Source organism: Danio aesculapii, chromosome 5 (assembly GCF_903798145.1).
Source record: "Danio aesculapii chromosome 5, fDanAes4.1, whole genome shotgun sequence".
Lineage (NCBI taxonomy): Eukaryota > Metazoa > Chordata > Actinopteri > Cypriniformes > Danionidae > Danio > Danio aesculapii.
Window position 1 is genome coordinate 39,428,814 of NC_079439.1, and position 27,678 is coordinate 39,456,491.

General features: G+C 37.0%; 1 protein-coding gene across 1 annotated transcript in view; it reads right to left on the reverse strand.

The window, feature by feature from the left end:
- The window catches only part of smarca2 (SWI/SNF related, matrix associated, actin dependent regulator of chromatin, subfamily a, member 2), a 104,334-nt gene that overhangs the window by 33,414 nt on the left and 43,242 nt on the right, over nt 1-27,678 (reverse strand). The window contains exons 15-28 of the mRNA XM_056458159.1: nt 24,860-25,007; nt 24,175-24,338; nt 23,474-23,540; nt 23,236-23,346; nt 20,973-21,215; nt 20,753-20,866; nt 14,487-14,594; nt 14,322-14,408; nt 12,746-12,792; nt 12,416-12,582; nt 12,086-12,249; nt 8,794-9,021; nt 2,237-2,314; nt 1,878-2,096 (exon numbers count right to left, since the gene is read on the reverse strand). Of these exons, the coding sequence (XP_056314134.1) occupies nt 1,878-2,096; nt 2,237-2,314; nt 8,794-9,021; nt 12,086-12,249; nt 12,416-12,582; nt 12,746-12,792; nt 14,322-14,408; nt 14,487-14,594; nt 20,753-20,866; nt 20,973-21,215; nt 23,236-23,346; nt 23,474-23,540; nt 24,175-24,338; nt 24,860-25,007 (1,945 nt within the window). The remainder of the gene's footprint in view (nt 1-1,877; nt 2,097-2,236; nt 2,315-8,793; nt 9,022-12,085; nt 12,250-12,415; nt 12,583-12,745; nt 12,793-14,321; nt 14,409-14,486; nt 14,595-20,752; nt 20,867-20,972; nt 21,216-23,235; nt 23,347-23,473; nt 23,541-24,174; nt 24,339-24,859; nt 25,008-27,678) is intronic.

Below are 27,678 nucleotides of genomic sequence, written 5' to 3' on the forward strand. Positions count from 1 at the left end.
CATAACTAAAAACTTAATGTATGAAATAAAAAATAATACATTTATAACTTTTATTTAATGTTTACAATGCAAATCCAATTAGATCCACATTTTTGGTAAACAAAGCAATATATACATTTATATATTTACTAAAATACATAAAATATTATTACCTAAGATAATATTACTAAACTATAATGTAAATAAATCATCTGAACATTTTTATATTAGTCAATAGTATTACTGAAATGTTTTTAAAATTTTTATAAATATTTACACACATTTACACGAGTAAATAAATAGACTCAATGACAGGCAAAAAATCTGTGGAATTCTGCGGATTTTAATCGCACACGGATTCCATGTGGGCCTACTTAGAATCAGGGCCGGAGCAAGCTGAACTGCCGCTCTAGGCGGCCGCCTAGGTCGCCTCTATGGACGCGCCGGCCCTGCTTAGAATAGAGCATATGTATCAAGAATAGAGCATTTGTATCTGCAGTTATAAATAACTTACTAACGTCTATTATTGTAGAGTTAATGCTTAACAAATAGTGAATTAACTATATGCTAATTCTTAGATTAGATGATTCTTAGTGTGCAATTACTCTTAAGTGTTACTATTCAAATTAAATCTGAAAAAAAAATATATACATAATATTAGATGTGACAACAGAAAGCAATCTGACATCTTGAACATGCCAAAATGGAAATGTCCATAATGAAGAGTTATATTCATGTAACAAATACATTCAGTATAAAAAAGACCATCACAAACAGTGCAAGCCTACCTGTTGCTATGGAAACAAGAGTTCTTATTGTATGAATGGGACTGTCTATGCCACAGGGCTGCACAATTAATCAAATGTGATTGAGTTGCGCATTTTGTAAACAATATGTCAGTTCTGTTATCAGTAGTAAATCTCCAGCATATACTTTCAGATAGAGCCGTACTTCACTCACAAGCTACGCAAATCCGTGTTCATAATCATGAACGATTATGGGGCGATTATGAATCATTCTGCTTGCATAGCTTCTCAGTGAACTACGACTCTGTGTTGCTACATCTGAAAGCGTGTGAAAATACCACATATAACAACACATTTTTACTCTTAACTCACTTCAGTCAAGTGTCTGAAATAAATCATTCTGTGAGATGATTCCATTGTCTGGTGAAGATTAGTCATGTTGAATCAATAAAAGCAGTTAACAGAGCATTCCAAGGGGCCTATACTGCCCTTCGAAGAACACTTTGAAGTGAAAGCAATCATGGCCTCCATAAAGAAGTGTGATTCCAAACTAAAGTGCCCAAAACTGAGAGCCATTTGGAATGAAGGGTTTTAAAGGGTACAACTGGAGCCTCAGAGTTCGAGTTTACCAATAAATGTACATGTATAGTATTCTTCTACAGGCTACTACTGTAATATTTATACAAGTTAAAATAACAAATAAAATAATTATGAATTACAAAATAGATTAAAATGATAAAAAATACATACATAAAACCATAAATATATAAACAAACAAATAAACAAAGGCGCAATCTGCACAATGTATTAATCATATTATTTTTTGGGTGTCATCAAGTATACAATAGTACAAAACGGCACACCTCCAAATGGAATGCAGTGTAAATGTTGCGCTTAAGCAGATGCTATATAAATTTCCTGGCTGTTTCTTTTCCGTGGCTGTTTGAAATATTTGCATAAGATCACCCTCTGGCTTTCGAAAGAGATTAACTACTGATCACAGAACCATACTTCCCTGACAAGATGTCCAAGCTTTTGATTAATCACAATGGCAATTTCATTTTAATTTATCATGCAGCCCTACTATGCCATATACCATCTTACATATTTGTCATGGAGTAAATTGAAGTTCAAGTAACACAAGCAGCATACCCTCAGCCACTGCTTCTCCGTCAGCGCATCACTGTAGTCCACATCCCTACGATGACGGGATCCACGGCCAAAAATCTTCTCATCCTCCTCCTCGCAGGTCAGCCGCTCCACCTCTGCATCATCCTTCAGGATCCACGATGGCAGCTCATCTTCTTCCATTAGCCGAGGTTTACGCTTAGGGTTGCGTGCATCCTCTCGACGACGGTCCAAATCCATGCGCTGAAAGTGCCGTTTATAGATTGCATAAGTTTGAAAGCAATTGAAAAGTTTTCATAGTTGAAGTCTTAAAATGAATTCATTTTTACTTTTAAGAGACAATAATTACTGTGAATCACCATGCAATGTGATATCTGACTTACCATGAAAAGCTCAAATTCGTCCTCATTACGAGCAATCATTTGATTGAGTGTTTCGTCATCTGGAACTTCATCTTCCTCCTGGTATCACACACACGTCAACAAACATAATTAGAACGTATTTATTTAATGAGTGACAAGTATTTTCAGATTTGCCAAGTGGATTTCAAATTAGCATCATATAAGGGCACCTCAGACCGTTTTGCTTTTCAAATCATATTAGTATCAGAACAGGCACTACCAGACAAAAAAACCCTTTGTATTATTCCTATAAGAACTTCAGCTCAGGTTAACTGCACTCCAACTAGTCTACGAAAATAACATCTTTCTTTTAGCCTTTGTCTCAATTAAATTCAACAGCAAAACTGACTCTGGTCTCCGCTGAATTGCATTCTCTAATAGGTCAAAGTGAAATATGTTCACGTCAGTGAAGAACAGCAATTTTTTTAAATGAAACGCTGAAAAAGGTTTGGGGTTTGTAGTGGGAAAATTACATTGTGAGTGATGTTTACAATAACTCAGCTTGACATTCCTTCAAAGCAGGAGTGATGTTGGCAATGGCTGTTTTTGTTTCTGCTGCTTTTTCAATTGTAAAAACATTGTAAAACTGTTGTGTTCTACTAAGAAAGAAATACCAAAAGCTTTGAACAGTAAGAGTAGTGAGAGTAAGTAATGACAAAACCTTGGGTGGACATTCTGTTGATGCTTTTCATTTTGAATAATGCCTATATGTTTAGGTATGCCTTACTGTTAAAGTGGTGAGCAGAAATTAGAAAACTGCAAATGAAAGTTGGTCATTCCAAATATGTGATTTCTAGAATATTGCATCTTTAAATTGTCTCTTAACTGGTTTCCTCAAAAAAGCTGGTCGTGGATGAAAGACGATGTATATATTATTGGGGAAGACATGTTCAACATCATATTGAGAAAAGATGGAACCAATAGTGTGTAAAGAAGTCAGTGAAAAGTGGAGAAGAAAGTCAGTACGTTTACAAGGGCACCATTACTCCAATTTTAAGACAATACTCGGATTAAGAGTCTGCCATGTAAAGAGAGATTTTTGATTACCTTAATCTGACTACAGTCATAAGCCTAGTAAACACAAACTGAATTAGGAGCATTATTGAAGTAAAGTACAGACATGTAAACACCTTAATCAAACTATTACCGTGGTGTAGTACAGTGTGAAATTCCATTAATACAACTCTGTCCTATCAGTTCTTTCTTTATATTCTCATCTAGTACCTCAGAGTTTGTCTTGGGGGCATTAATGAAATGTTGCTAAATGAAAGTGAAACTGGTGAAATGTTGCAGAAGTCATAAAAACGAATCACTGAAATGACATGAAACTATGGAGGAAACATTGGGTAGCATGGTGTTGTAATGATAAAGTAAAATTGGAGTAAAATGGAACATGTAAAATGGGAATATTCTTAAAGCAACTCATATAAACACCTTATCGTAGTCTATACGTAGTCAATGTCATGGTTTGGGGAATGTTTTCTGCAGCAGGGTATGGGTCTCTTATAAAGCTACACTCACCAACCACTTTTTTAGGTACACCTTACTAGTACCGGGTTGGACCCTCTTTTGCCTTCAGAACTGCCTTAATCCTTTGTGGCATAGATCCAACTAGGTAGTGGACATATTCCTCGTTTTGGTCCTTATTGACATGATAGCATCACACAGTTGAGCAGATTTGTTGGCTGCACATTCATGATGGAAATCTCCGATTGCACCACATCCCAAAGATGCTCTACTGTATTGAGATCAGAAGATGGGTACACTGTGTTCATAAAGCAATGGACATGTTCAGCAACAATGATCAAGTAGGCTGTGACATTGACACAATGCTCAATTGTTACTAATAGGCCCGAAGTGTGCCAAGAAAATAACCACCACCACCACTAGCCTGAACCATTGATACAAGGCAGGATGGATCCATGCTTTCATGTTGTTGGCACCAAATATTGACCATATCATTCGAACGTCGCAGCAGAAATCGAGACTCATCAGACCAGATGTTTTTCCAATCTTCTATAGTCCAATTTTAGTGAGCCTGTGTGAATTGTAGCCTCAGTTTCCTGTTCTTAGCAATCAGGAGTGGTACACGGTGTGGTCTTCTGCTGCTGTAGCCCATCAGCCTCAAGGTTTGAACGACATGTTGTGCGTTCAGAGAAGCTCTTATGCATACATCGGTTGAAACGAGTGGTTATTTGATTAACTGTTGCCCTTGCAAATGCAAATGCTTATTAGAAGCTCCTTTAGCAACATGCAGTTCCTGATCTAAGTGTGCTTTCACATATGTAGTTCAATTCCTTTGGTCTAGACCAAGGCCAAAGACTTATACAATGTAGTATTTTCCTCCCACTTCCCTTTCACACCACTTTGATTGCTCTGTTCTGAATAATTTGGAACAAACTAAAATGCATTTGTATGACAACATCAATGTTGGCCAGTTGAGTCTTCCATCAAATTTTCTAAATTGCAATTTGATTGGTCAGAATGAAAATGAGAAAAGTAAAGATGTAAACAAGATTAAGCATTAACTAGACCAACTTTCTATGAGGCTCTGCACATCTGGGCTAAATGACTCAAGCTCAAATTGTCCTATAAATGCACAGTAGAGCTGACTTCAGCAGATGGTTTAGACCTTTTTGCAGTTTGATCAAAAAAAGTGTACTGAGACCATCTCTTCAAAGCAGGTCTTGGCACACTTGCTTGGTTCGCTTTTGGTGTGCACACAAGTGTGATTGCAACATTCTAAACTACTCAAATCCACAACAAAATGCAAAATTATCTCTAGTGCAATTTAACTTAACTTAATGAGGCAACCTAAGAGTACTGAATAAATCCTTTTTAACAAAAAAGTTATGGGGTTTGTTGACTTGTATTTTATTTTGTAAAACACTATTCTGCCAGCATGTTCGCTACTAAAATTTCTTTACTTGAACAAAGAAAATAACACTTTATCTGTGTTTATATTTATTTTTTTCTTTAATTTTGATCTCCTCTGTATTTCATATGTTTCATTAATTTGTTTTTATACTTCCTTTTTTAAGCACAAAGAATATATTTTAAAACGACGTAGTTTATTTTGTTTTAAGATTGGTACGTGTTGTGCTAAAAAGCAAGTCAGTTACTTAAGTCAGTGGACTGGGCTAAGATGAAATGCATCTATTCACATATAAAAACTTTACCCCTTCCACACATCAGAATACAGAAATTTGAGAGCCCTGCAATGCACACAAGCAAAGCAATCATAAACGGGGCACATGGATGGAGAAAAACTAATTACTATATGGAGCGACAAGAGCATTCAACAGAACATTCCACTGTTCGGTATTGGCATCATCTCCAAAATTGAACTCTGTTGTATTTGCATATTTATTTATATTCATTTTACTAAGATGCATTTTTTGTTGGTGTAAATTGAATACACATTGCAAAATGGATAGCAATTCAGTCGTTCGAGTGACTAAATGTAAACAGGCTATATAGGAACACGATTAATCATTAAGAGATTACAATCTTGATGCATGCACAATCTTATTCCTAAATTGGACTGCACAAAATATTGTTTTAGCGTCAGACGCAATGTGAGCAACAGTCACAATGTCAAGTTGGCATCACAGTTGGCCAGACGCCACACTTTGGAATGTATGTCATATGTGTATTCAGTCCTAATTTTAAAAATAATAGAGAGTGAAAGTTTATCATTTGCTAATGTCTTTATGTCATTACTGCCCTGTCAGATGCAAGAAACAACTTTAGTATTTCTGTGCATGCATACAGGAAAAAAAACGCTGTCTACTTCATTTGTATATAGGTTCTTTTGTATTTATCTATGCTTGTAGTTTGTTTATTACATTTTATGCAGGTGCACTTCCCAACAACATCTTTAAAAAAACTGTTCATGTCATCTGTCTTGGTGTCATGTTTTCCCCCTTTCAAAATCATGCAGCCCTATTCCTAAATGGTTGCTATGCTTATTCATCCTTTGAAAAGTACAATAACGAAATTCAAATTTGTGCTAATGCGGCCACAAAGAGAATGTGTAGAGTAATGAAAAAGCTTCAGTCTTTAGTTTAGTTTAGTTTTTTTCAACCACAGGGCATTGAATTGTCTCTGCTATTAAAAGTACAGTATAGCACAGAAGAGCTGGGATGGAAGTTCAAAGAATGAATATTAACACAGTGGCAATCAAAACATAATACATAACTTTATGCTGCAAACAAACAGGGAAGCGCAGAAGAGTGGGATGATGGCGATGCTTCAGAAGCATTAATAGGCAAATTAGTATTAAAAAAAACAGGACATCGGTAATATAGGAATATTTTGGTTTCAAAGTCATAAAAAAATGTAAGTTTAATGTTTTGATAACGTGTATTTCACGTGCATTCGCAGCTCGCGATGCAGGTATGTGCGTCGTCTGTAGTGACTGACTCTAATGCAATATAAAATAAGCATTATAAATGTGCTTATAAGTCAAGAATAGAGCATTTGTATCTGAAGTTATAAACTGCTCGCTTACATTTATTAATATAGAGGTAATGCTTAACAAATAATGAATTCACTATATGCTAATGCCTAATAACTGATTCATTGTGTGTAGTTATTATATAGTGTTTCCAAAGGCTCTTATCAGCCATATTAGTTTGCTGAGTGTTCTGTATTGTAATAATAAAAAATTATAAAATATTATATAATTATATAATAATTGAGCTTAACTTGTTTACAGAAAGGTAAGGTCATTTTATTATTGCTTACAGTTTGCTCTTGAGAAAAATAAGTGTTTATTTTCTGAATGTTTAAAAACAAATTTGAATAAAAGTTTAAGTACTTTTTTTTACCTAAAGGCCGGCTAACACTGTGAGATTTTTCTATAATCCTGAATGATTGTAGCATGTCATACTGCACGAACATGGTTCTCATGTCACACTGTATGATATCAGCCATCATATTGTCAGACTGAAAGACAATGAAGATGCACCAAAAACAGAAGAAAACTCTCCCGGAGTTTGACGGCATCCACCCGCGACACTTTCACTATTCCGCATTCTGAAATGATTCCTCAAAAAACCAAGAAGAAAAAAGATAAAAGGAAGAAAAAAAACTGTTTTGACATTTCCCCATGGTCACTTGAAAGGTCGCATGAATCGCGACATCAAATTCGGAGCTCCTATTGGTTCTTGGATTGACGCTCAACGCAGCTGTTGTCACACTGCAGGAAAGTGTCTGAAATGTTCTGACACTGCCAGAACTTTATCAGAGGGAAAATCTGATCGCAACTTGCACTAAACGGCTGTCTGTGAACATGTCAAACCAATGATCAAAGACCACAGATTTTAGCCTAGGAAATTTTCTGGAATCTTTTAGGATTTCCCAAATTTGTCTCCGATGACAAAATCGCGGCTGAAATCTCAGTGTGAGCAGGGTGTGAACACTCATTGCATTTAAGCAGTAAGAAGCTACAATACAGATTATTGAGATGAAGCTTGACTACAAAATTAAATCGCAAATCGAAATTGCAATATCTATGAAAAAAATTTTTTTAAAAAAATAATTAAAAAAATAAAAATCGCAATTACATATTTTCACCAAATCGCACAGCCCAACATACGACGCTTCATGAACAGCTAAATACTGCATGCCATGCGCTTTCGTGGTCAGCTCGGCAGGTCTGTCAATGGAAAGCACAGGCTCTCATGAATAATTAAGAAGCAAGGTCTTCTCATAGTATAGGAAAACTCAGCTGTGAATGATAATGAGAAACTGACACATTATCACTGAACAGGCAGACAAGCGCTACGTCAACAATTTTGATCTTGCCTCAAAACTAATTTTAAACTCGGAAGATGAAATTAGCTGACAAAAGCTCAAAATTATCCAGTTTTTCCCACAATTAAAGCTAACAGGTGCTAACGTTGTCTCGATGCTCAACACACACACAAATCTTACACAAACGTACTCAAGCGTTTCTTGAACCTTTAATAAATAACATGGTATTATTTAAAAAAATAGTTCACCCAAAAAATTTTATTTAGTCATTATTAACTCACCTTTTACTTCTTCAAAACCTATTTGAGTTTCTTTCTTCTGTTGAACCCAAAGTAATGTATTTTTGATGAAAGTTGGTTTCAAGGTATATTTTTTTCTACTATGGAAGCCAATGGAAGGCAGCAACCAGCATTCCTCAAGATATTTTATTTTATATTCCACAGAAGAAATAAACTCATAGGTTTAAAACCACATGAGGGAGACTAAATGATGAGGTCATTTTCATTTTTTTAGGATGAAACTGTCCCTTTAAGTAATTTGTTTATCATAGCATATCATGATCTCAATATGCTATTTCTCAATTTATCCAGAATCATGCAGTATGTAAATTGGCACAAGAACAGAAGCATGTTGATATAATGCGATCACACTGTTTAACAAATGAAGCAACTTTGTTATTGACTGTTTTTTTTTCCAAGTAATTTTCACTTTGGTGCATCATTAGATGTAATTAGTGAGTCTAACAATAACTCAGAGCAGAACTTGTTACAGTGACTCACCATATTCTGTTCCTCGTGCTCCAGAATAGCCTGCAGGAAAGCTCTGCGCTCATGGCTGGAGGATTTCTGATCAAACATGCCTGCCTGAATGACCTTCTGATCAACGTTCAGTTTGTACTTGGCAGCAGCAAGAATTTTCTCCTCCACACTGTTGACGGTACACAAGCGCAGCACACGTACTTCGTTCTGCTGGCCAATGCGATGAGCTCGGTCCTGGGCCTGTAAGTCCTGGTGATGGAAATCACAGCTGCGTGTTATTATCATAGTTACATCAATAACAATCAGAGTGGGGGATTTTAATTAAAAAGAGGCATAGTGCATTCTTTGATTTGTTTTCTAAAGAAAGAACAAATGGATGCAAATCACTGTGACTTTCTGTGCACTGTTTGAGAAGGAGGATGGATGGGTTAACATTAGCATCTTCTGCTGAAAATGTGTGGGGCACAGGCACATAACACAACAAACAACAAATAAAAAAAACTATTAATATATACATACATTACAAACGCCAACTTCTAATTTATTTTTGTCTGATTGCATAAACAAAATGCTATGGTGTTAGATGCTATACTTCAAGCAAACAATCTTAGTGGCTTACGTGTTTAAAGGGCACCTATGATGAAAATCAACTTTTTGTAAGCTGTTTGGACAGAACTGTGTGTAGGTTTAGTGGGTCCGCGGTCTTATTGGTTTGATATAAAGTTCAATGTTAAAATAGGACCCAAATTGTGAGGCCCACCACAACGTGATGTAGGACTGTGGTTTTCCCCGCCCACCGAATTGATTGACAGGCGCCATGTTTCCATAACAACATGTATACACTTGTCCACAGCACTTTTTTTGTGCAAATAAACTGGGATTAAAATAAACTGGGACCGGCATTTGTGCGAGACAAATCATTTCAAAAAATGAGAAATGATGAATTGAATAAACTCCACCACAAATCTATGAAATAAACTTACTTGGTATTTTTGACTAATGAGCTGTATTTCACCTTCATTCAAGTCTGTCAGTCACTGTGCTTTTTATCTGATGTAATGCAGGAGAAGCAGACATGCACGTAGGGACGGTGGGCATGGAGAAGCAGCTCATTTAGATTTAAAGCCACAGGCTACAAAAACAGCTACACTGTACTCCGATACAGAAATGGGCATATTCTGGAGGCTATAATAAATAATCTGATGGGTATTTTGAGCTGAAAATTTACAGACACATTCTGGAGACGCCAAAGGCTTATCTTACATTTTGTAAAAGGGGTAAAATAGGTGCCCTTCAAATGTTTATTTTTTTCCCATTATTTTTCATAAAAAAATATAATTAAATCAAATGTTCATTATCATAATTATACATACCTATACAGGCATGTTTCCACCTTGTACTAAAAACTGAAAATCGGGATAAAATAAAATAAAATAACCAGTTTCTCAACAGAAGGAAAAGGGACTTTTCAGCTACTTTAGATCAGTCAATATGCAAAATTTAAAGCCCCTGTGACAAGTCGCAATACATTAAATCTGAGGTCTCATCTCATTGTCACCGAGCCAAGCCGCCCTCCAAGTGTCAAGTTGTAGAGAGACCTCAAACAGAAGACAGTAAAAAGCAGCTGAAGCCTTTACAAAATCTGTCAAATACAGCCATGAAAGTAAAAGGCACAAATACATTTCAGCAGCTGTTACTCAGGCTGTCTAGTTAAAGAGAACTGGCAAAAGTACAATCAGAACCTATTTAAAGGGGTAACCCAGAGTGTATTTTTGAGGCTTGGTTGTGTTTATAAGATGTAAAGCAATGTGTGCTCATGTAACAAATAATGTTATTTTTTCATATATCTTACTTTGATTATAAACTGCTACTCAGCTAACACGAAAACGACTGTCATATACCCTCCGAAAGCCCACCCTCAAGAGGCACAGACTAGTCAGCTAACATAATGTGCTGTGATTCGCGGATCGGCTCCACATAACCAGGAAATGCGTCACGCCCCTACAAGCATGCGCTTTGCCTATGCTCTGTAAATACTGTCAGTCAGAGCAGCTGTTAACCGTATCAGTTTGAGCCTGAATCAGAGAGAAAATAAAGAGGACACAGCTGAACCTTATGCCTGTTTTCTGAAATTAAATCTGACAAGAGTCTTTCACATATATTCGGAATAAGCATGTGTAAGTAATATGAAATGCTCACATATCTTTTGCGAGTTTACTATTTGAGATGTTGAATGCAGTAAAAGCAGCCACATAGAGAGACACTGCAGCACTGCTGAAGATTGTGTGTGTTTACAGCAGTTTGACGGATAGATATGAGTTTGTAGCTAAATTGTGCATGTAATAGATCAATTTAACAAATAAAAACACTTACAGGTTGTGGCTCACAATCCACAGCTTCATCTATTATGGTTGGAGCTGCTTCTTTTTTGAGGACTTTTTAACCGAGTCCAGCACTGAACTGGGTGAGAGTCGAGAAGCTCTCCTTTGTCAAATGCTAGAACTATATCTTTTTTATAATTCTCTCGAACATACTTAAAATGAAACTGTAAGCACTTCTCTCTTTGTGTCGTGTCCTTTGGAAGCCCAAATACAGAAACAGAAGAAGCTCTGCGGAAATAGCAGCATTTGGATGGCATTTTAGCTGCACGGGGTGTATGCGCATGGTGAATGTGCGTAATCTGAAGGGTTTGTGATCTCACTAACCCAGATGTATTTTTTGTAGACCCCAAACTTTGTTCATTGCAGGCTTTGCTAAGCTAACTCTGTAAAAACCAATGTCTCTCTTTGCATTGAACTATGAGTGTATTACGTTCAGAGATGCTGTTTATATTCACACATCTACATTACACATCAACTAAAGTTTAAAATATGATATCGTAGTGGACCACCCCTTTAAGTATTACATTTTGATTATATAAAAATGACCAAAAAATACCATTGATGATATTTTAATGTATTAAAAAAGAGTGAAAATGTATATACAGGATAATTTCAGATAATAAAATAAAAAATAAATTAAATTAAATTAAATAAAAAAAGATCATAAGATGTAAGACCATAATTACAAGTAAAAAACTTAATAAAAAAGGTTTGATATAATCAAAATCAAATAACAGTTCAAAAAAATCAAAAGAAACAGTTACCTTTTTCCTGCTTGGGTAGGAAAACAGACATCCAAGATTACTTCAAACAAACATACACTTTGAAATGTATTTCAAGTCAGATCTAGAGATGACAGATGACTGCTGAGCTGAAAACTTGCTATGCGACTGCCTAGTTCCTCTCTAATCACAGCAGTGAATCACACAAACCTGGTGGGGGTTCCAGTCGCTGTCAAAGATCACAACAGTGTCTGCAGCTTGCAAGTTCAGCCCCAGACCCCCCGCCCTGGTGCTCAGCAGGAAGATAAAATACTGGGAGCCTTCCTCATTGAATTTCTTTAAAAGCATCGCACGATCCTCTGACTTTGTAGTTCCTGAAGGACACAACCAGCAGCAAATGAGTGTTAATGAAAGCGAATGGGCAGCATATTTGTGTGATCACACTTATTAAAAAACTGGTGGACCACCAATTGGAAGCCCGAAGAAATAAGGCCCTAAAGGACAGGAAAACATTAAAGAAGGACTGCGATGATTACTGACCGTCCAGACGTAGATAAAGGAAGTTACGGTAGGCAAAGTAATCCTCCATGATTGTCATGAGGGTGGTCATCTGGCAGAACAAAAGCACTCTGTGATTGGTGGCCTTCAGTTTGGGCAGGATGCGGTCCAGTAACTCAAACTTGCCAGAGGCTCGGTACAGGTCAGGGCTAGGTGGACAAGAAAAAAAAGCACATCGCTAATGTCAAATATTTCATGGTGCACCTCCACTGTCCAGAGCCCGTGGTCAGTTTAGTGATCCATAATTGACATGAACGAACACTTCATGGCAACTCTTAAGGCTATGCAACGCTCGATTTGATGTATACTCACCCGTTGATAATGCCATTTGGAAATCCCAAGTGTTCAGCAAAAGACTCCTAAATAGATACAAAAAATATGCTTATAGTGTGGCTCGTGCAATACAAGTAGGAAAAAAATACTATGACTGTTTACTTTTTTTTGGTCACTTTATTTTAAAGGTGTCCTTGTTACAGTGAACTTACTCATTGAACAACTAACATGAACTACATATAGGGCTGTGGCGATAACTGCAATTTTTTCTGCTGATGAACGAAAGTAACCATAGAAACCACAGTGTGTTTTTTTTTCTTCTCTAAGGGCTTATTATGCGGTCTCTGTCACCATCTTGTAGATGGACAACGTCAACCGTCTTTGCTCTGCTCAATGACAGGCTAATGGAGATTTATATAAATATTTAAAATAAGCACTATCCTTATAAATAAACTGCATAGATGCAATCTAAACAACTACATTATCGCCGAGAAAAAAAAGCCTCAAAAGTACATTATGTTGTCCAACAGCTGCAATATTTGTTGATCTGTAGTGAGTTTATTGATCTGCTGTCATTCTATGTGGGGAGAGGAATACAGAAGGGTGAGGAGGCTGTACGAGTTCTGATATTGCAGAATATCGCACGGCTGCGACAGCCCTAATTACAGGTATGTACTATATGGATAGGGTTAGAATGTGAGTTAGGTTCAGAATTAGTTGCATGTAAAGTGTTAGCTTTTTTCATTTTTGATATATAAATAAAGTGTCCCTGTTGTAGTTTTTCATATTTTAACATTCAGATTGTATGTAATATAGCTTTTTTTAACAGAATGTACTTTTTGTACCCCAAAAATGATTCTGAAATGCCTGAAATGAGTCATCAGTAACTCTATTGTTACACCCAGCACAAAACTGTATAGGCTTGTAACAAAACTGCATAATGTCTACCTATGCAAACAATGCCCATTTCAATCAAACAATTTAGTTGTAGCTGAGGTACGGAACAATTTAGTTTGTGATGTTGACTGTTTTCTCCACTGTCTCCAATTTGAATTCACTTTCAAAGCATGAGAATTTGCCCCAATTAGCTGGTGACATTGTTACTGTCCATATATGGCAATGAACATTTCATTACTGGTACATAAACCAATCATAATAGACTGTGCCATCTTTAATTAGAGCAGAGTACACACTCTGAAAAGATGAGTTTAGAACCACTGTGAGAAAACAGCTGTTGTGATGTATCTTCAGAAGCAAATGTAATTTTTTCCCCTTAGAATTGATACATCTATTATCAATCAAAATATATTATTGTCTCCAAATATAGACAGGAACGTTAAGGTCTAACTTCAGAGCTAAGTAGTAGTTCTAGGTTTTACAGAAGATATTTTTTCTGTGGGTTCTAATGTTTTCTAGACCCCACTGAACTGAAGCAGTGACATTAAAATATCTTCTCTTGTATTCCTTTGATATATTTAAAGTCTTAAAAATTGCAGGAGAGTCAGTGATAACAGAAATTTAAGTTTTAGGTCAACTTTTTTGGTGCCTTGTATATTAACTATAATATTATGTAACGTTAACTAAATGAACATTGTTCTACGACATACAGCGATACCTCAATGTGCTGAAACATGTAGGGATGGTTACAGATCTTCTTCAGTTGCATGATGGTGTTCATTAAGGTCTTGGCTCCACCTTTACCCTGTGAATATAACACATCAAGCACATTAAATCTGCACAGCGGTGTAAAAGTGAGTAAGCACACAGTTTCTCTGTTTACCTTCTTGTCTTTCTCCGAGCCATCTGTGAGTAGGATACCTTTGCCCTGCATGTGTCTGTACAGGACCTTCTGGATGGCTGACATGTCACATTTGATGACATACTCCACCTGTGACAAATGAAGACTCAGTGCATCAATATAGCTTGAACAGGATGAAATACAGGCTATGCCCCAAAGCTTAGACAACTGACTTGTTGATTTCCTGCCTTATCAAGCAGTGACTATACAGTGGCTGTTTCTCAATTCCAAAAACTCAAGAGATGGACTCGTGTTCTTGTGGAGACCATTCTTGCCAAGTTACCTCGGAAGAATGAACACGGGAGACCGCGAGAACAGAGAACGCATGCTGTGAAAAATGAGATGCTGTGTTCTTCCTTGATAGTCACATGACCTTCACGCGTTTTTAATAAAAAAATATTTAAACATTACAGCATTCATACAATGATTTATTGTTTCCCCCTTTTCACAAAATGTACTATGCATAAAGGCTTTAAAATAAATGTTACACAATAAAAATAAAACAGATTTTGATATGAATTTCAGCAAATAAACACCCTTAATTTGATTATGCCTCTATTACGATTTTCACAGTAATGTTTACTTTCACCGTCACATTTAAGGAAAGTCCTGAGACAAATAAGTTATATCTCTGAACTTCAATAATAAATCTATATAAAATGCTGCACCTCCCACATCCTTTAATCGGTCGCAATGACTTCTGGGACTTCTCGAGCGGGTTTTGCGCTCAAGTCTGCATCGTTGCATCTTCGATATCAAGAACACATCAGGGAACTTTCACACGTCCTGCGTTCTTGAGTTTTGGAACTGAACTTAAGCGGTTGATGATGATGTTACACGAGAACACAAGAACGATGAAGAACCCATATTGAGAAACAGCCCATGTTTGCAAAGACACCTTATAAAATGTATTTCCCACAGAAGCATAAAGGTTTAATGAACTACAACAAAACAGAGAGAGATCTGGTGATAAATATGCAAATATTTAATTATTACAATACAAAGTTCCCACTGGGTGCCAGCTAAAAGTAAAGAAGGTGGTAAAAAAAATTACACGTAGACGCAAATATTCTGATTTTATCTTTACTTTCAGCTTAACCGTTATTTAAATTAATGCAAATGGGAGACGTGTGTGTGTGTGCATATATATATATAAAATTCTATACTAGATATCAAAAAAGATCCTTACCATTAAGTCATGCTTACAAAATTTTTGTTTGTAATTGAAGTGGGAACTAAAAAAAATAATAATACCAAAAATAATACAGACAGGGCGATTTATTCCGCTGGGGCGATCCCAGATTAATAATGGGACTACGCCGAAAAGAAAATGAATGAATGAATAATATCAACAGCAATCATATTAACTATATCTGCATACTGAATTGACCTTTTTCACTTAAAGTATTTGGATTTCTCGGATGGTGAAGTCATCATAGCAGGCTAAACTTTTATAGTAGTAAATAGAAACTACAGCAAGAGTTACAATCTTATTTCTAGCCAAAAAATCTTATTGAGCTTGTTTTAAAAATGCAATACTATGCAGATTGTTTAAGATTGTTTTGTTTGTTTTAAGATTATTTATCTTTTTTTTTTCATACTTGGTAAAGCTTAAAGGGGTGGTCCAGAATGTAATTTTAAGGCTTGGTTGTGTTAATAAGATGCAAAGCAATGTGTGTTCATGTTTCACTTGAAGGAAATCGCGTTATTTTTTCATAAATATCACATTTTTATTATGTACAGCTACTCTGCTAACATGAAAACGACTGATATATTTTCTAGTTCCTCTAAAAGGCCTGCCCTCAAGTGACTCTGATTGGCCCGTGTGTCATAATGTGCTGTGATTCGCGGATCGGCTCCACGTCACGCTCGTACAAGCACGTGCGTTTTGTGTAAACAGTCTGTCCACTTCATGCCCGCTCTCTAAAATAAAATCTGACAAGTGTCAGTAACGAGTGAAAATGGGGTGCGGCTCCTTTAAGAGAGCTTGTCATTGTGTGTGTGTGTTTATGTGTGTGCGTGTGTATACTATGAGCTATCTAGATGCGTGTAACACGAGAAGCGCATGTGCGCGGGACCGATATTTATTTTTATTTTTCTCTGATGCTCGGATTAAATTATTTTCTGTAATTTACAGTGACGCTGCTGACAGAAGAATAAAGCACAAGATGTGGGATGCGACCTGTGTGAGCCTTGATTTATTTTTTGCTGCTACATGAATTAGGCCAGCTCTCCTGTATTTTTTTTAACTCAACGCGTTACACGACGTCTTATGTAAGTAACATGAATCGTTCACATATCTTTTGAGAGTTCATTATCTGAGATGTAAAACGCATTAAAAAGCTGCCTATAGAGAAACACTACAGTTGCACAGACAAAGAGCTCGTGCTGGTGAAGTGTGTGTGTGTGTGTTTACAGCAGTTTGACTGATAAATATGAATTTGTAGCTAAATCGTTAGCGGTGGCGCAACATACCATTAACGCTAGAAACTGTGCATGTCATGATCAATTTTAACAGATAAAACACTTACAGGTCGTGTCTCAGAGTTCACAGTGTCTGCTTATTGGAGCTGCTCCTTTAAGGAGATTTTAACCGAATCCAGCACTGAACTGGGATTCTGGAAGCTGTGTTTTGTCAAATCATGCTTGCTATGTATTTTATAATTCTCTGGAACATAATTAATATTGAACTGTAAGCACTTCTGTGTCTCTGTGTCGTGTCCTTTGGAAGCTTAAATACAGAAACAGAGAAGCTCTGTGGAAATAGCAGGACGTTACAGCGCCTTTGGCCACGGCCCTTAGCTGCGCAGTGTGTGTGCACGGTAAAAGTACGTTTGTGATCTCACAAGGCCCGGAAGTATTTTTTTGTAGTTCCCAAAATTCGTTCATTATAGGCTTTGCTAAGCTAACTCTGTAAAAACCAAGGTCTCCTTTTTCATTAAACTTTGAGCATTTTACATTCAGAGATGCTGTTTATGTTCACACAGCTACATTACACATCAACTAAAGTTTAAAATATGATATCATAGTGGACCACCCCTTTAAAGTTTGGTATTTTACTTAACTTTAAATTTAAATTAATTACAATCAGGGACATCATTTAAGATCAGTCTTGTATTTTTGGGACTCTATCTTAGCCCTAATCATTAGTTTTAAGTTTGCCTTTAAAGACTCAATAATCACACTTATTCATATTTAAGCTGTAATAATTAGTTTTAAGTTTGGCCATTACAACAATGCTTAATCACACTTATATTTGTTCTATAGTGACAAATACACCCGTATTGTATCCATCATTGTATTAAGCTTCAGTATTTTGAGAAGCAACAAGCAATTGTTGCATTATAACAACTATCAAGTGTTAATTTGAATAATAAATGGTGGATAATCTAATCACACAATAATCTTAAACTAAACTTTTAAGTTTAAATGCTTTTGCTCATTTTAAGACAAATATATAATGACAATTTTTTAATTAAAAGGAATTCTCCTGTTAAGATAATCTAGTTTTTAATCTAGTTTTCTACCATATAATCACATTTAAAAGTTTTAAGAAAAACAAACTATTTAAAAAAGCAATTTGCTAGCTAGTGTAAGATAATAAGGCTAAATCCCCTGAATAAGTGTTATGATACTTATTTTAAGACATTACTTTCTTTACTAAAGCCAAGGTACATTTTCTTATTTTAAAGAAATCTTACTAAGTATAATTATCTTACTGGACCGGCAGATCATTAGATTTTTTTCTAGTCTGTATCTTCTTAAATCATTCATGTGTTTCTCATAATTAGATGTCTATGTTTTGCAGTGTACAACTAGATTTAGCCATTTCTATGACATTATAAAAGAGGGAAAAAACTACTGGGAGATTAATTACTTTGTTGAGAAGAGACAAAGATGTCAATCTGTTGTCATTCTTTCAGCCAGTGAATTAGAACATTTCATATAATGGATTACCATAAATATAACAATAACTATGCTTGAATCTGCAACAATGGAACTGAGTTTTAAATGCCTGAACCCTTTATATCTGAATGATTCTGACTGGAATGTCAGTGTTTTATCAGTGGAAAAAAAAATTGTAACAATATTGTCTCTCTATATTGCTGTGCTCTGAACTCTGCTATTCTGTTATATGGAGAAGATGCGACTTTATTTATATATATTTCTATATATGTACATCTCTTATAATACCTTATTATTGCCTTATTATTATTATAACACTCTTATAATGTTTGTTTTGTGACCCAGCTCAAAATTTTACCTCATTATTCCAACAACTCCCAAATGATTTGTTCAGCGATTCATTTGTTCTCAAACCCCTCCTTAGCATGATGCTAATCTGCTGGTCCGATGACCGAGTCTGTTGTGATTGGTCGACTGGGTTCAGCGCAAGACAGAGAGAAACATCTAGCAGCTTATGAAGTACTCAGAGTGCAGAGTATATGTGAGAGCCCAATGCAGGAATGTATTAAAGCGATGCAGTTAAACACCAGCATATTACTCTACTCTTAACGCTAACCTCAAGTAATAACAATGACACATTCAGTATTAATCCACACAGTGGCTAAAGCTGAACTATTTTGAAAATTGACCACGCCACACATGTGTGTAGGAAGAGCTGATGGTTGCCATAACAAAGACAAACAGCAGTGGATCGCAAGTTCAGAAACGCATTTAAATCGCTAAAGGAAGAAGCACGTGTCGCGCTTTCAATGTGGTTTTGGACACAATATGTGAAAAGCCGCATAAAGATTTAACCTGAGACACACAGTACAAGCACTGATCTTTAACAGATATGTGATAACAGGCCACAACACACAATTAAATGCATATTTTGCAATATATATTTATATAAATACATGTATTTATTTGTTACTTTAATGTTATAATGAAATAAAGAGACATTTATTTAACAATATCTTAAGGCAGAGCTATTCAATTAGTTTGTCATGGGGGCCAGTTCATGAAAAGTATCACAAATGAGGGGATATGATGGAGAGATATGACTTGCAATATGAGTGATGGCACAACAGCATATAAGAGCCCATATGTTAATATATTGTACATATTGTACGTATTGTACATAATATCAGTGCTTTGTACAATGTGCCTTTTTTTTTAACAAACATTCAAATGTTATATTTCAAAGCACAACAAAAGCAGTGCATTGCTTAAGTAGGTTTTTTCCACATTCAGGCACATTCATATGTTCTGTTTTGAACTGCGTAACAATTAGGGATGCAACAATTATAGATTTTGGTTGTACAATTATATAGTCTGAAGAATAATCATGGTTTCACGGTTATCACGTCTAATGTAAATTTAAGCTTTATATTAGGTAAGTATTTAAATGAACTCTTGTTATTATCTGCGTTTATACATACATAATCATTTTAATAATTAGTAATAATTCGTCTAACATATCTTTTGTTTACATTGCACTGAAAGCCACGCACAACTCCCCACTACAGCGTGAGGTTTCTACCCAAAGTGTCTGGAAGGTGCATTGCGAATTTGCGCATGTAAAAGACGCGATATGTGAACAGCCCGCTGCTATAGTTAATCCAGTGTGCATGCGTATTAGCCTTGGTGTATAAGCTCGGAACTTTAAACGTGCAACAGAAACGCGACGTTGAGAAGGCTTTAGGCTTAAGTATCCAAATTTTTCGGCTGCTCACGCTATTCACCCGCTTAATGTCAGGTGACTCACACTCTGCGCAGCCTTCAACTGCAGCTCGTGCTGTATTAAACAGACACACGTCACTTATTTTTGAGGTCTTTATCACATTATTTGGAGGGCCGGAACAAATTGCCTCGAGGGCCGGGTTTGGCCAGCGGGCCGCCAATTGAATAGCCCCGTCTTAAGAGAATGTACTATGCACCCTTTCAGGGCAGCCATAATGCTGAAGTGGCCCTCAGTGAAAATTAGTTTGGCACCCTTGTTTTACAACTATGCATTTAATGTTATAGTTCTTGGTGGCCTTTAAAGTATTTCACAATATCTGTGAAAATGCGTCATCTCAGTATGTGAAAAAGGATCACTGTTCTGACAAGGCAGTGACTATGTGTTGATTTATGCAGTGAACCAAAGCAGACAGATGCTAAATGTCACTGAATGCTCTTTTCACTATTAGCTAATAATAAAACACACACACACACACACACACACACACACACACACACACACACACACACACACACACACACACACACACACACACACAAGAGACAAAGTGGATACTTACTTTCTCAGGTAACTGAGACTCCACCTCTTTCTTCAATCTTCGCAACAAGAAGGGACGCAACACCTTATGCAAACGACGAATGATAAGGATGGTCTCCTCTTCATTTAGATCCACCTTACAAACATCAGCGCAACCCATGACAAAGAGAAACATTGTTAAAATACAGTGTAAATGTCAAATAGACCTGGAAATCTCTAAAGATTCAAATATGACAGTCTACCCTTTCTCCTGTCATTGCAAAAGGAGCATTGAACCACTGCTCAAAGGTGCTGCAGCTTTTGAAGATGGTGGGTAAGAGGAAGTTGAGCAGGGCCCAGAGCTCGGGTAATTTGTTCTGCAGGGGAGTTCCAGTGAGCAACAGCCTCCTGGGAGCAACGTAGTGGGTGTTCAACACCTGTGTGAGCTTGCAGTGATGATTCTTCATACGGTGACCCTCGTCCACAATCATATACTTCCAGCGAATCTGAAAATGACAAATCGGCAGTCACAAATTGGATAAAAAGGACAACTCACAGGTATTGCAAAAGCAGATGCGTCACATTCGGTTAAAAAAAGCAGTCCAAAAGAAGTAATTTATTCACCAAAAGAAATGACTTTGAGATGGAATAAAGTGTCAAGTGAAAGCACAATCCATATAATTATAACTCTCCGTATGACGCATACAGACTTCATTAAAGCCACAGAAAGCTTGCTAAAAAGACCTTCCAGCAAAGGCTCCAGCCTAGAATGACATCAACAGTGATATGGGACAAACATATTGCAAGTTAATGTGAGTGGAGATCTGTGGTCATTCATTTATTTATTTTCCTTTGGCTTAGTTACTTTATTCATAAGGGGTCACCACAGCGGAACGAACCATCAACTTATCCTGCTTGTGTTTTACACAGCAGATGCCCTTCCAGCTGCAGCCCCGTACTGGGAAACACCCATATACACTCTACTCTACATACAAACACTATGGCCAATTTAGCCTACTCAATTCACCTTTAGCTCATGTTTTTTTTCAACCAGAGCACCCTGAGGAAACCCACGTGAACACGGTGAGAACATGCAAACTCCACACAGAAATGACAACTGACCCAGCTGGGACTCAAACCAGCGACCTTCTTGCTGTGAGGTGACGGTGCTAACCCCTGTCGCCATGATCTGTGGCGCTGTAGGATTTTGAATAATGTCTTGAGCTTGTTGCTGTGAAAGGCCTAATAGGGACCATTAGGTGTGTACACAAGAAAAATGTCTTTGAATTCTACAGATAGTTCTTAAATCTTGTCTGGTGTGCAAATCTCTACTGGATTAGTGTTTTCTCTAAACTCCCAGAGAATGAATCAACTGAATTCTGATGAAATGTACACTATTGCCAGATTTAGAACTTTCTATTTGTCTGAATGAAATGAATACTCTTAACATGGATGTGTTTATAAGTCATTTTTAAATATTTAGATTTAGAATCTACGGTGTGTCTGTCTGAACTTTCTATTCATCAACGAAAAAATAAAAAATAAAGATATTAAGCAGCACAAATTCTTTCAGCATTAATAACAATGGGAAGAAATGTTTTAAGCAACTAAAACAGCATTTAAGAATCGTTTCTAAAAATTCTGCTGACAACTGGAGCAACCACTACTGTCAGTAATTTATTCATTAATTTTCCTTCAGCTTAGTCCCTTATTAATTAGGGGTCGCCAAAGCGAAATGAAACCCCAACTATTGTAGATGTTAATAAAACACAATAGACTATTTTAATGGGTACCGATTTCCACCACCTTTAGTGGTGTGTTCCCTGATTTATCAGGGGTTGTCACAATGGAATGAACCACCAATTAGTCAGGGACATGTTTTACGCAGCAAATGCCCTTCCGGCCACAACCCAGTACTGGGAAACACCCATACACTCATGTATACATTCATGTATACAGCATGTCTTTGGACTATGGGGGAAACTGGAGCACCTGGAGGAAACGCATGTGAACATGGAGAACAAGCAAACTCCACACAGAAATGCCAACTGGCCCAGCCAGGACTCAAACCAGCAACCTTCTTGCTTTGAGCCACAGTGCCGCCATGATTAATTCAATGCATTATAAATTCGTTTTGAAAAAAAAAAAAAACATTTATTTAAAATTATTGTAATAATACTTCACAGTTTTTTATTTATTTATTATTTTCTAGGGGTTTTCACCTATATTGTATAGGACAGTAGAGAGTATTGACAGGAAAGCATGGGGAGCAGAGAGAGGAGAAGGATCGGCATAGGACAGCGAGGCGGGAATTGAATTCGGTTCACTGCATGTGTCGACGCACTAACCACTATATCACTGGCGCCGACATACCTCACAGTTTGTTTTTTTTGTACTTTTTGATCAACTAAATTGATCCTTCTTACAAAATCATGAAACAATTCTTCTAAAACAGGCCAAACAAAAACAGATTTTATTTAAAAAAAAGGATCTGCTCATACATGCAAGTAAATGCGTGGCCCTTACCTTGGCGAGAATGTGCTTGTCTTTGATGATGTACTCATAGGTGGTTATAAGAACATTGAACTTCCCACTGCGGAGCTGCGGAACTAATGACCTCCTCATTGATGGGGTGCCCTTTAACAAATTTCAGAAGACCCAATAATAATACATCTGATTTTATTAATACATTTTTTTCATCAGATTATAAAAACGGCATTGTCCAAAGTAACAATATACACTGATCATAAAAATCAATAGCTACCTTGTAGGCAATTTTCACAATACTCGGTGCCCATTTGTCCAGCTCATAAACCCAGTTGGATAAAGTCCTGTGAAAAAGGAGAATAAAATCAATACTGCCATTTCTTATGCTAAAAGCCCCTGATATGGAACGAACATTTTACCTCTAAATGAACTCATATCTGTGAATGATATGTGATGGTGTTATCGTGGAGCTGAGCTAATGACAGGTGAGAGGTGAAGTACTTTAAGGACAAGTCTGGCTTTTTCAGAAATCAATCACAAATGCTCAAGTGAAAACACTGAACTCAGGGTCGTTTTCAATGTGGGTGTTTTATAGACACAAAGTCTGTGACACCAGTTAGCTAAGATGTGCTTAAAAAAGGACTAAATGAATGATATTGAGAAAATACAACCTTGAATAAACAAATCATTTTACAACATGTCCTATAATCAAAACATCAATTTAATTAAATATAAACTCAACAAAGCATGAATGATTGATATTACAGTTGTTCAGTGACCTGTGTCACTGCCATATGTTGCCTCTAAAAAGCAGCATTGCGAATCCCTATCACTGCGGTTTTAGTCATTAGAGGTCAACCGAACTGTGTGTAACAGTGTTTAGCTATTTAATGAAGCCATTAGGCAGCAAATCCTCTTAGACGGCTCACCTCATTACACCTCTTATCACATTATTCTCAGTTTGTTTGCTGGACTTACGAGAGCGGTACGATGATGAGGTATGGCCCGTTGAGCCTTTTGTGCTCCATCAGATAAGTGATAAGCCCGATAGTTTGAATGGTCTTCCCCAGACCCATCTCGTCCGCCAGAATACCATTCAGGTTGTTGTTGTACAGAGACACCATCCACTCCAGACCCTGGATCTGAATACAAAGGCTTCCGTCATTACTGTAATATCTTCAAAGCGTCACAAACAGACAACCGAGCAGACTCATGACTCACGGATTGCACAATTGTTCACTGAACAACACGGCACAATAGACCCAATTGGTGTTTCGCAGCTGCCAAGTGGAATCAAAGCATGAATGCTAGTGCTTACTTAGTTCTTTCAAAGGATAAACAGTCTCCCTGAAGTTTTCTTTACAAAACCCCAGCAATCAGGTAGTGAAGAATAGAAAATTAGGTGATAAGAGGCCTGTTTTCGCAGTTTGAAATCCATTACCGCCCAAAAGGGATAAAAGATTCTATACACACCACTCAATTTTTGATATTTCATCTCAGTACTCTTTCTTTCCTTCAGCCCTTTTCATTTCCAGAGTATAATCTCTTGAAATATCATTTAAACATGCACAGTTCTCTTCAGAGCAGATGGATTCTGAGAATGATATATTTGTGGAGGAGTCTATTCGGAGTTTGCTTTAACCGATACTTTGTATAACAGTACCTGGTATTGTTTGAGGGTCCCGTTGATCAGGAAGGTCGACTGTTTATCCACCCTCTCTATGACCGCGTGGGCTACTCCATAGTAAGACTGGGAGCTGGTCTGTCCTGCCTGACTGCTGTACTCGTCATCCACATCCTGCTTAGCAGACCTGCAACACAGAGTACAAAATGAAAGTTAAAAAAATGCTTATTTACTCACCCTGATGTTGACGACGACAGGGTTTAACATTGTATTATGATATCTGTCTTTCACCAAAGGTCTAAGCAATGAAAATGTTCAAGCATCTAAAATCATTTTACTTGTGATTCAATTTTTTTTTCATTACATAGAGAAACCGCCGCTCTGCAGAAGACTTTAATTAAATCACTCAGTCCAAATGAATGGCTTTAACCATGCCTTATTAAATAATCTGAAAAGTCAAAGTTAAACAAAATGATTTATAAATATTTAAAATGCCTTCATTTGTGTTCTGAAAAAAAGTCCTTTTGTCATCACTGAAGTTGTCACAAACCTATAAAGCTTTCATTCATGTTTAAAACACACATTTAGATCTTTTTAAAATTCTTTAATTGTTTTAGTCTGTCTATTGAAGCGATGAATGTCAAACATACTGCTTGCAGATTAGATCAAATTTTCTCTTATCAGAACTCTTAAACTGCTCAATAAAACATGGATTCCTATCTGTTTAGAAAATGTGTTAAAGTTTTGGTTGAACTTTATTTCAAAGGATGTTTAGGTTATTTGAGAATATTACATGTCTTAATTTGTGTTCTTTAGATTAATGATGAGCAGTTAGTAACTAAATTTCGTGATAAAGTATCCATTGTGATACCACATCACACTCAAATGAAAAACCTAAACATAAATTGAGAAAACATGCAAACAAAATTGAACTATGTTTAACTTTCTTTGCCCATTCTGAAGCGATAACAGCTTTACCATTTTGTTTGGTGGTTGTTTGTTTGTAAAACTGCACATGAAACAATTAAAACTGGACACACAACATTATGAAATATACAATATTCTATAAATACAGTCTTTTGCCACTTCTTTAGTCAGCAAGACACTATCAATGCAATTTTCCAGAGAACGTGTACTGTGTAATGTACGTAAAATATCCTGTAACTGAATCTTCAGCATCTGCCCAATACATCCATGTAAATGAATAGATCTACAAAGATTTAACAATGCGCTGGCTCAATCAAGAGACTCTGAACCATCATGTTAGCATGACTTGTTGCTCCACCAGATAGGCCCTTCTACAATCACTAGCCACTGTATTAGGTACAACTGTCCGACTGCTTGTTAATGCAAATTTCTAATCAGTCAATTACATGGCAGTAACTCAATGCATTTGAGCATGTTGACATGGTCAAGATGATCTGCTGCAGTTCAAACTGAGCATCAGAATGGGGAAGAAAGGTGATTTAAGTGACTTTGAACGTGGCATAGTTGTTGGCGCCAGACGGGCTGGTCTGAATATTTCAGAAACTGCTGATCTACTGGGAGTTTCACGCACAACCATCTCTAGAGTTTACAGAGAATGGTCTGAAAAAGAGACAATATCCAGTGAGCGGCAGTTCTGTGGGCGCAAATGCCTTGTTGATGCCAGAGGTCAGAGGAGAATGGCCAGACTGGTTCAAGCTAATATAAAGGCAAGAGTAACTCAAATAACCACTCGTTACAACCGAGGTATGCAGAAGAGCATCTCTGAACGCACAACACATCCGACCTTGAGGCGGATGGGCTACAGAAGCAGAAGACCACATCACGTGCCACTCCTGCCAGCTAAGAACAAGAAACTGAGGCTACAATTCGCAGAATTTAGAAGATTAGAAAAACGCTGCCTGGTCTGATGAGTCTTCAAATTTCTGCTGCGACATTTGAATGGTAGGGTCAGAATTTGCATCAACAACATAAAAAAAACATGAATCCATCCTGCCTTGAATCTACGGTTCAGGCTGACGGTGCTGGTGTAATGGTGTGGGGGATGTTTTCTTGGCACACTTCGGGCCCATTAGTACCAACTGAGCATCGTGTCAACGCCACAGCCTACCTGAGTATTGCTGCTGACCATGTCCATCCCTTTATGGCCACAGTGTATCCATCTTCTGCGCCATGTCATAAAGCGCGAATCATCTCAGACTGGTTTCTTGAACATGACAATGAGTTCACTGTACTCAAATGGCCTCCACAGTCACCAGGACTCAATCCAATAGAGCACTTTTGGGATGTGGTGGAATGGGCGATTTACATTATGAATGTGCAGCCGAAAAATCTGCAGCAACTGTGTGATGCTATCAAGTCAATATGGACCAAAATCTCTAAGGAATATTTCCAGTACCTTGCTGAATCGATGCCACGAAGGATTAAGGCAGTTCTGAAGGTAAAAGGCGGTCCAAGCCGGTACTTGTACGATGTACCTAATAAAGTGACCAGTGAGTGTTTGTTAAAAAACTGTTCATTGATCAGCTCAAAATGATGCATGCATTTTGATTCTCCAACAGTTAAACATAAAGCATGTTACCTATGCAATCAGACAATGTTCCGACTAACAGCAATACCATGTCATTCAGGAAGGTTCTACTTAGTTTGTAATACAATTCCTGACACCATCAACCTGATCCGCTGACACAAGGCAACAAATCTATGGATTTCCTCTGAAACCCAAAGTGTGTTTCTGTTGCTACAGCCCACTCAGTTCAAGGTCGAACGTGTTGCGCATTTAAACGTTTTCTGAAGCACAGAACTGTTGTAATGTTTGGTTATTTTAGTTACTTCACTTTCCTGTCAGCTTGAAGTGGTCTGACCATTCTACT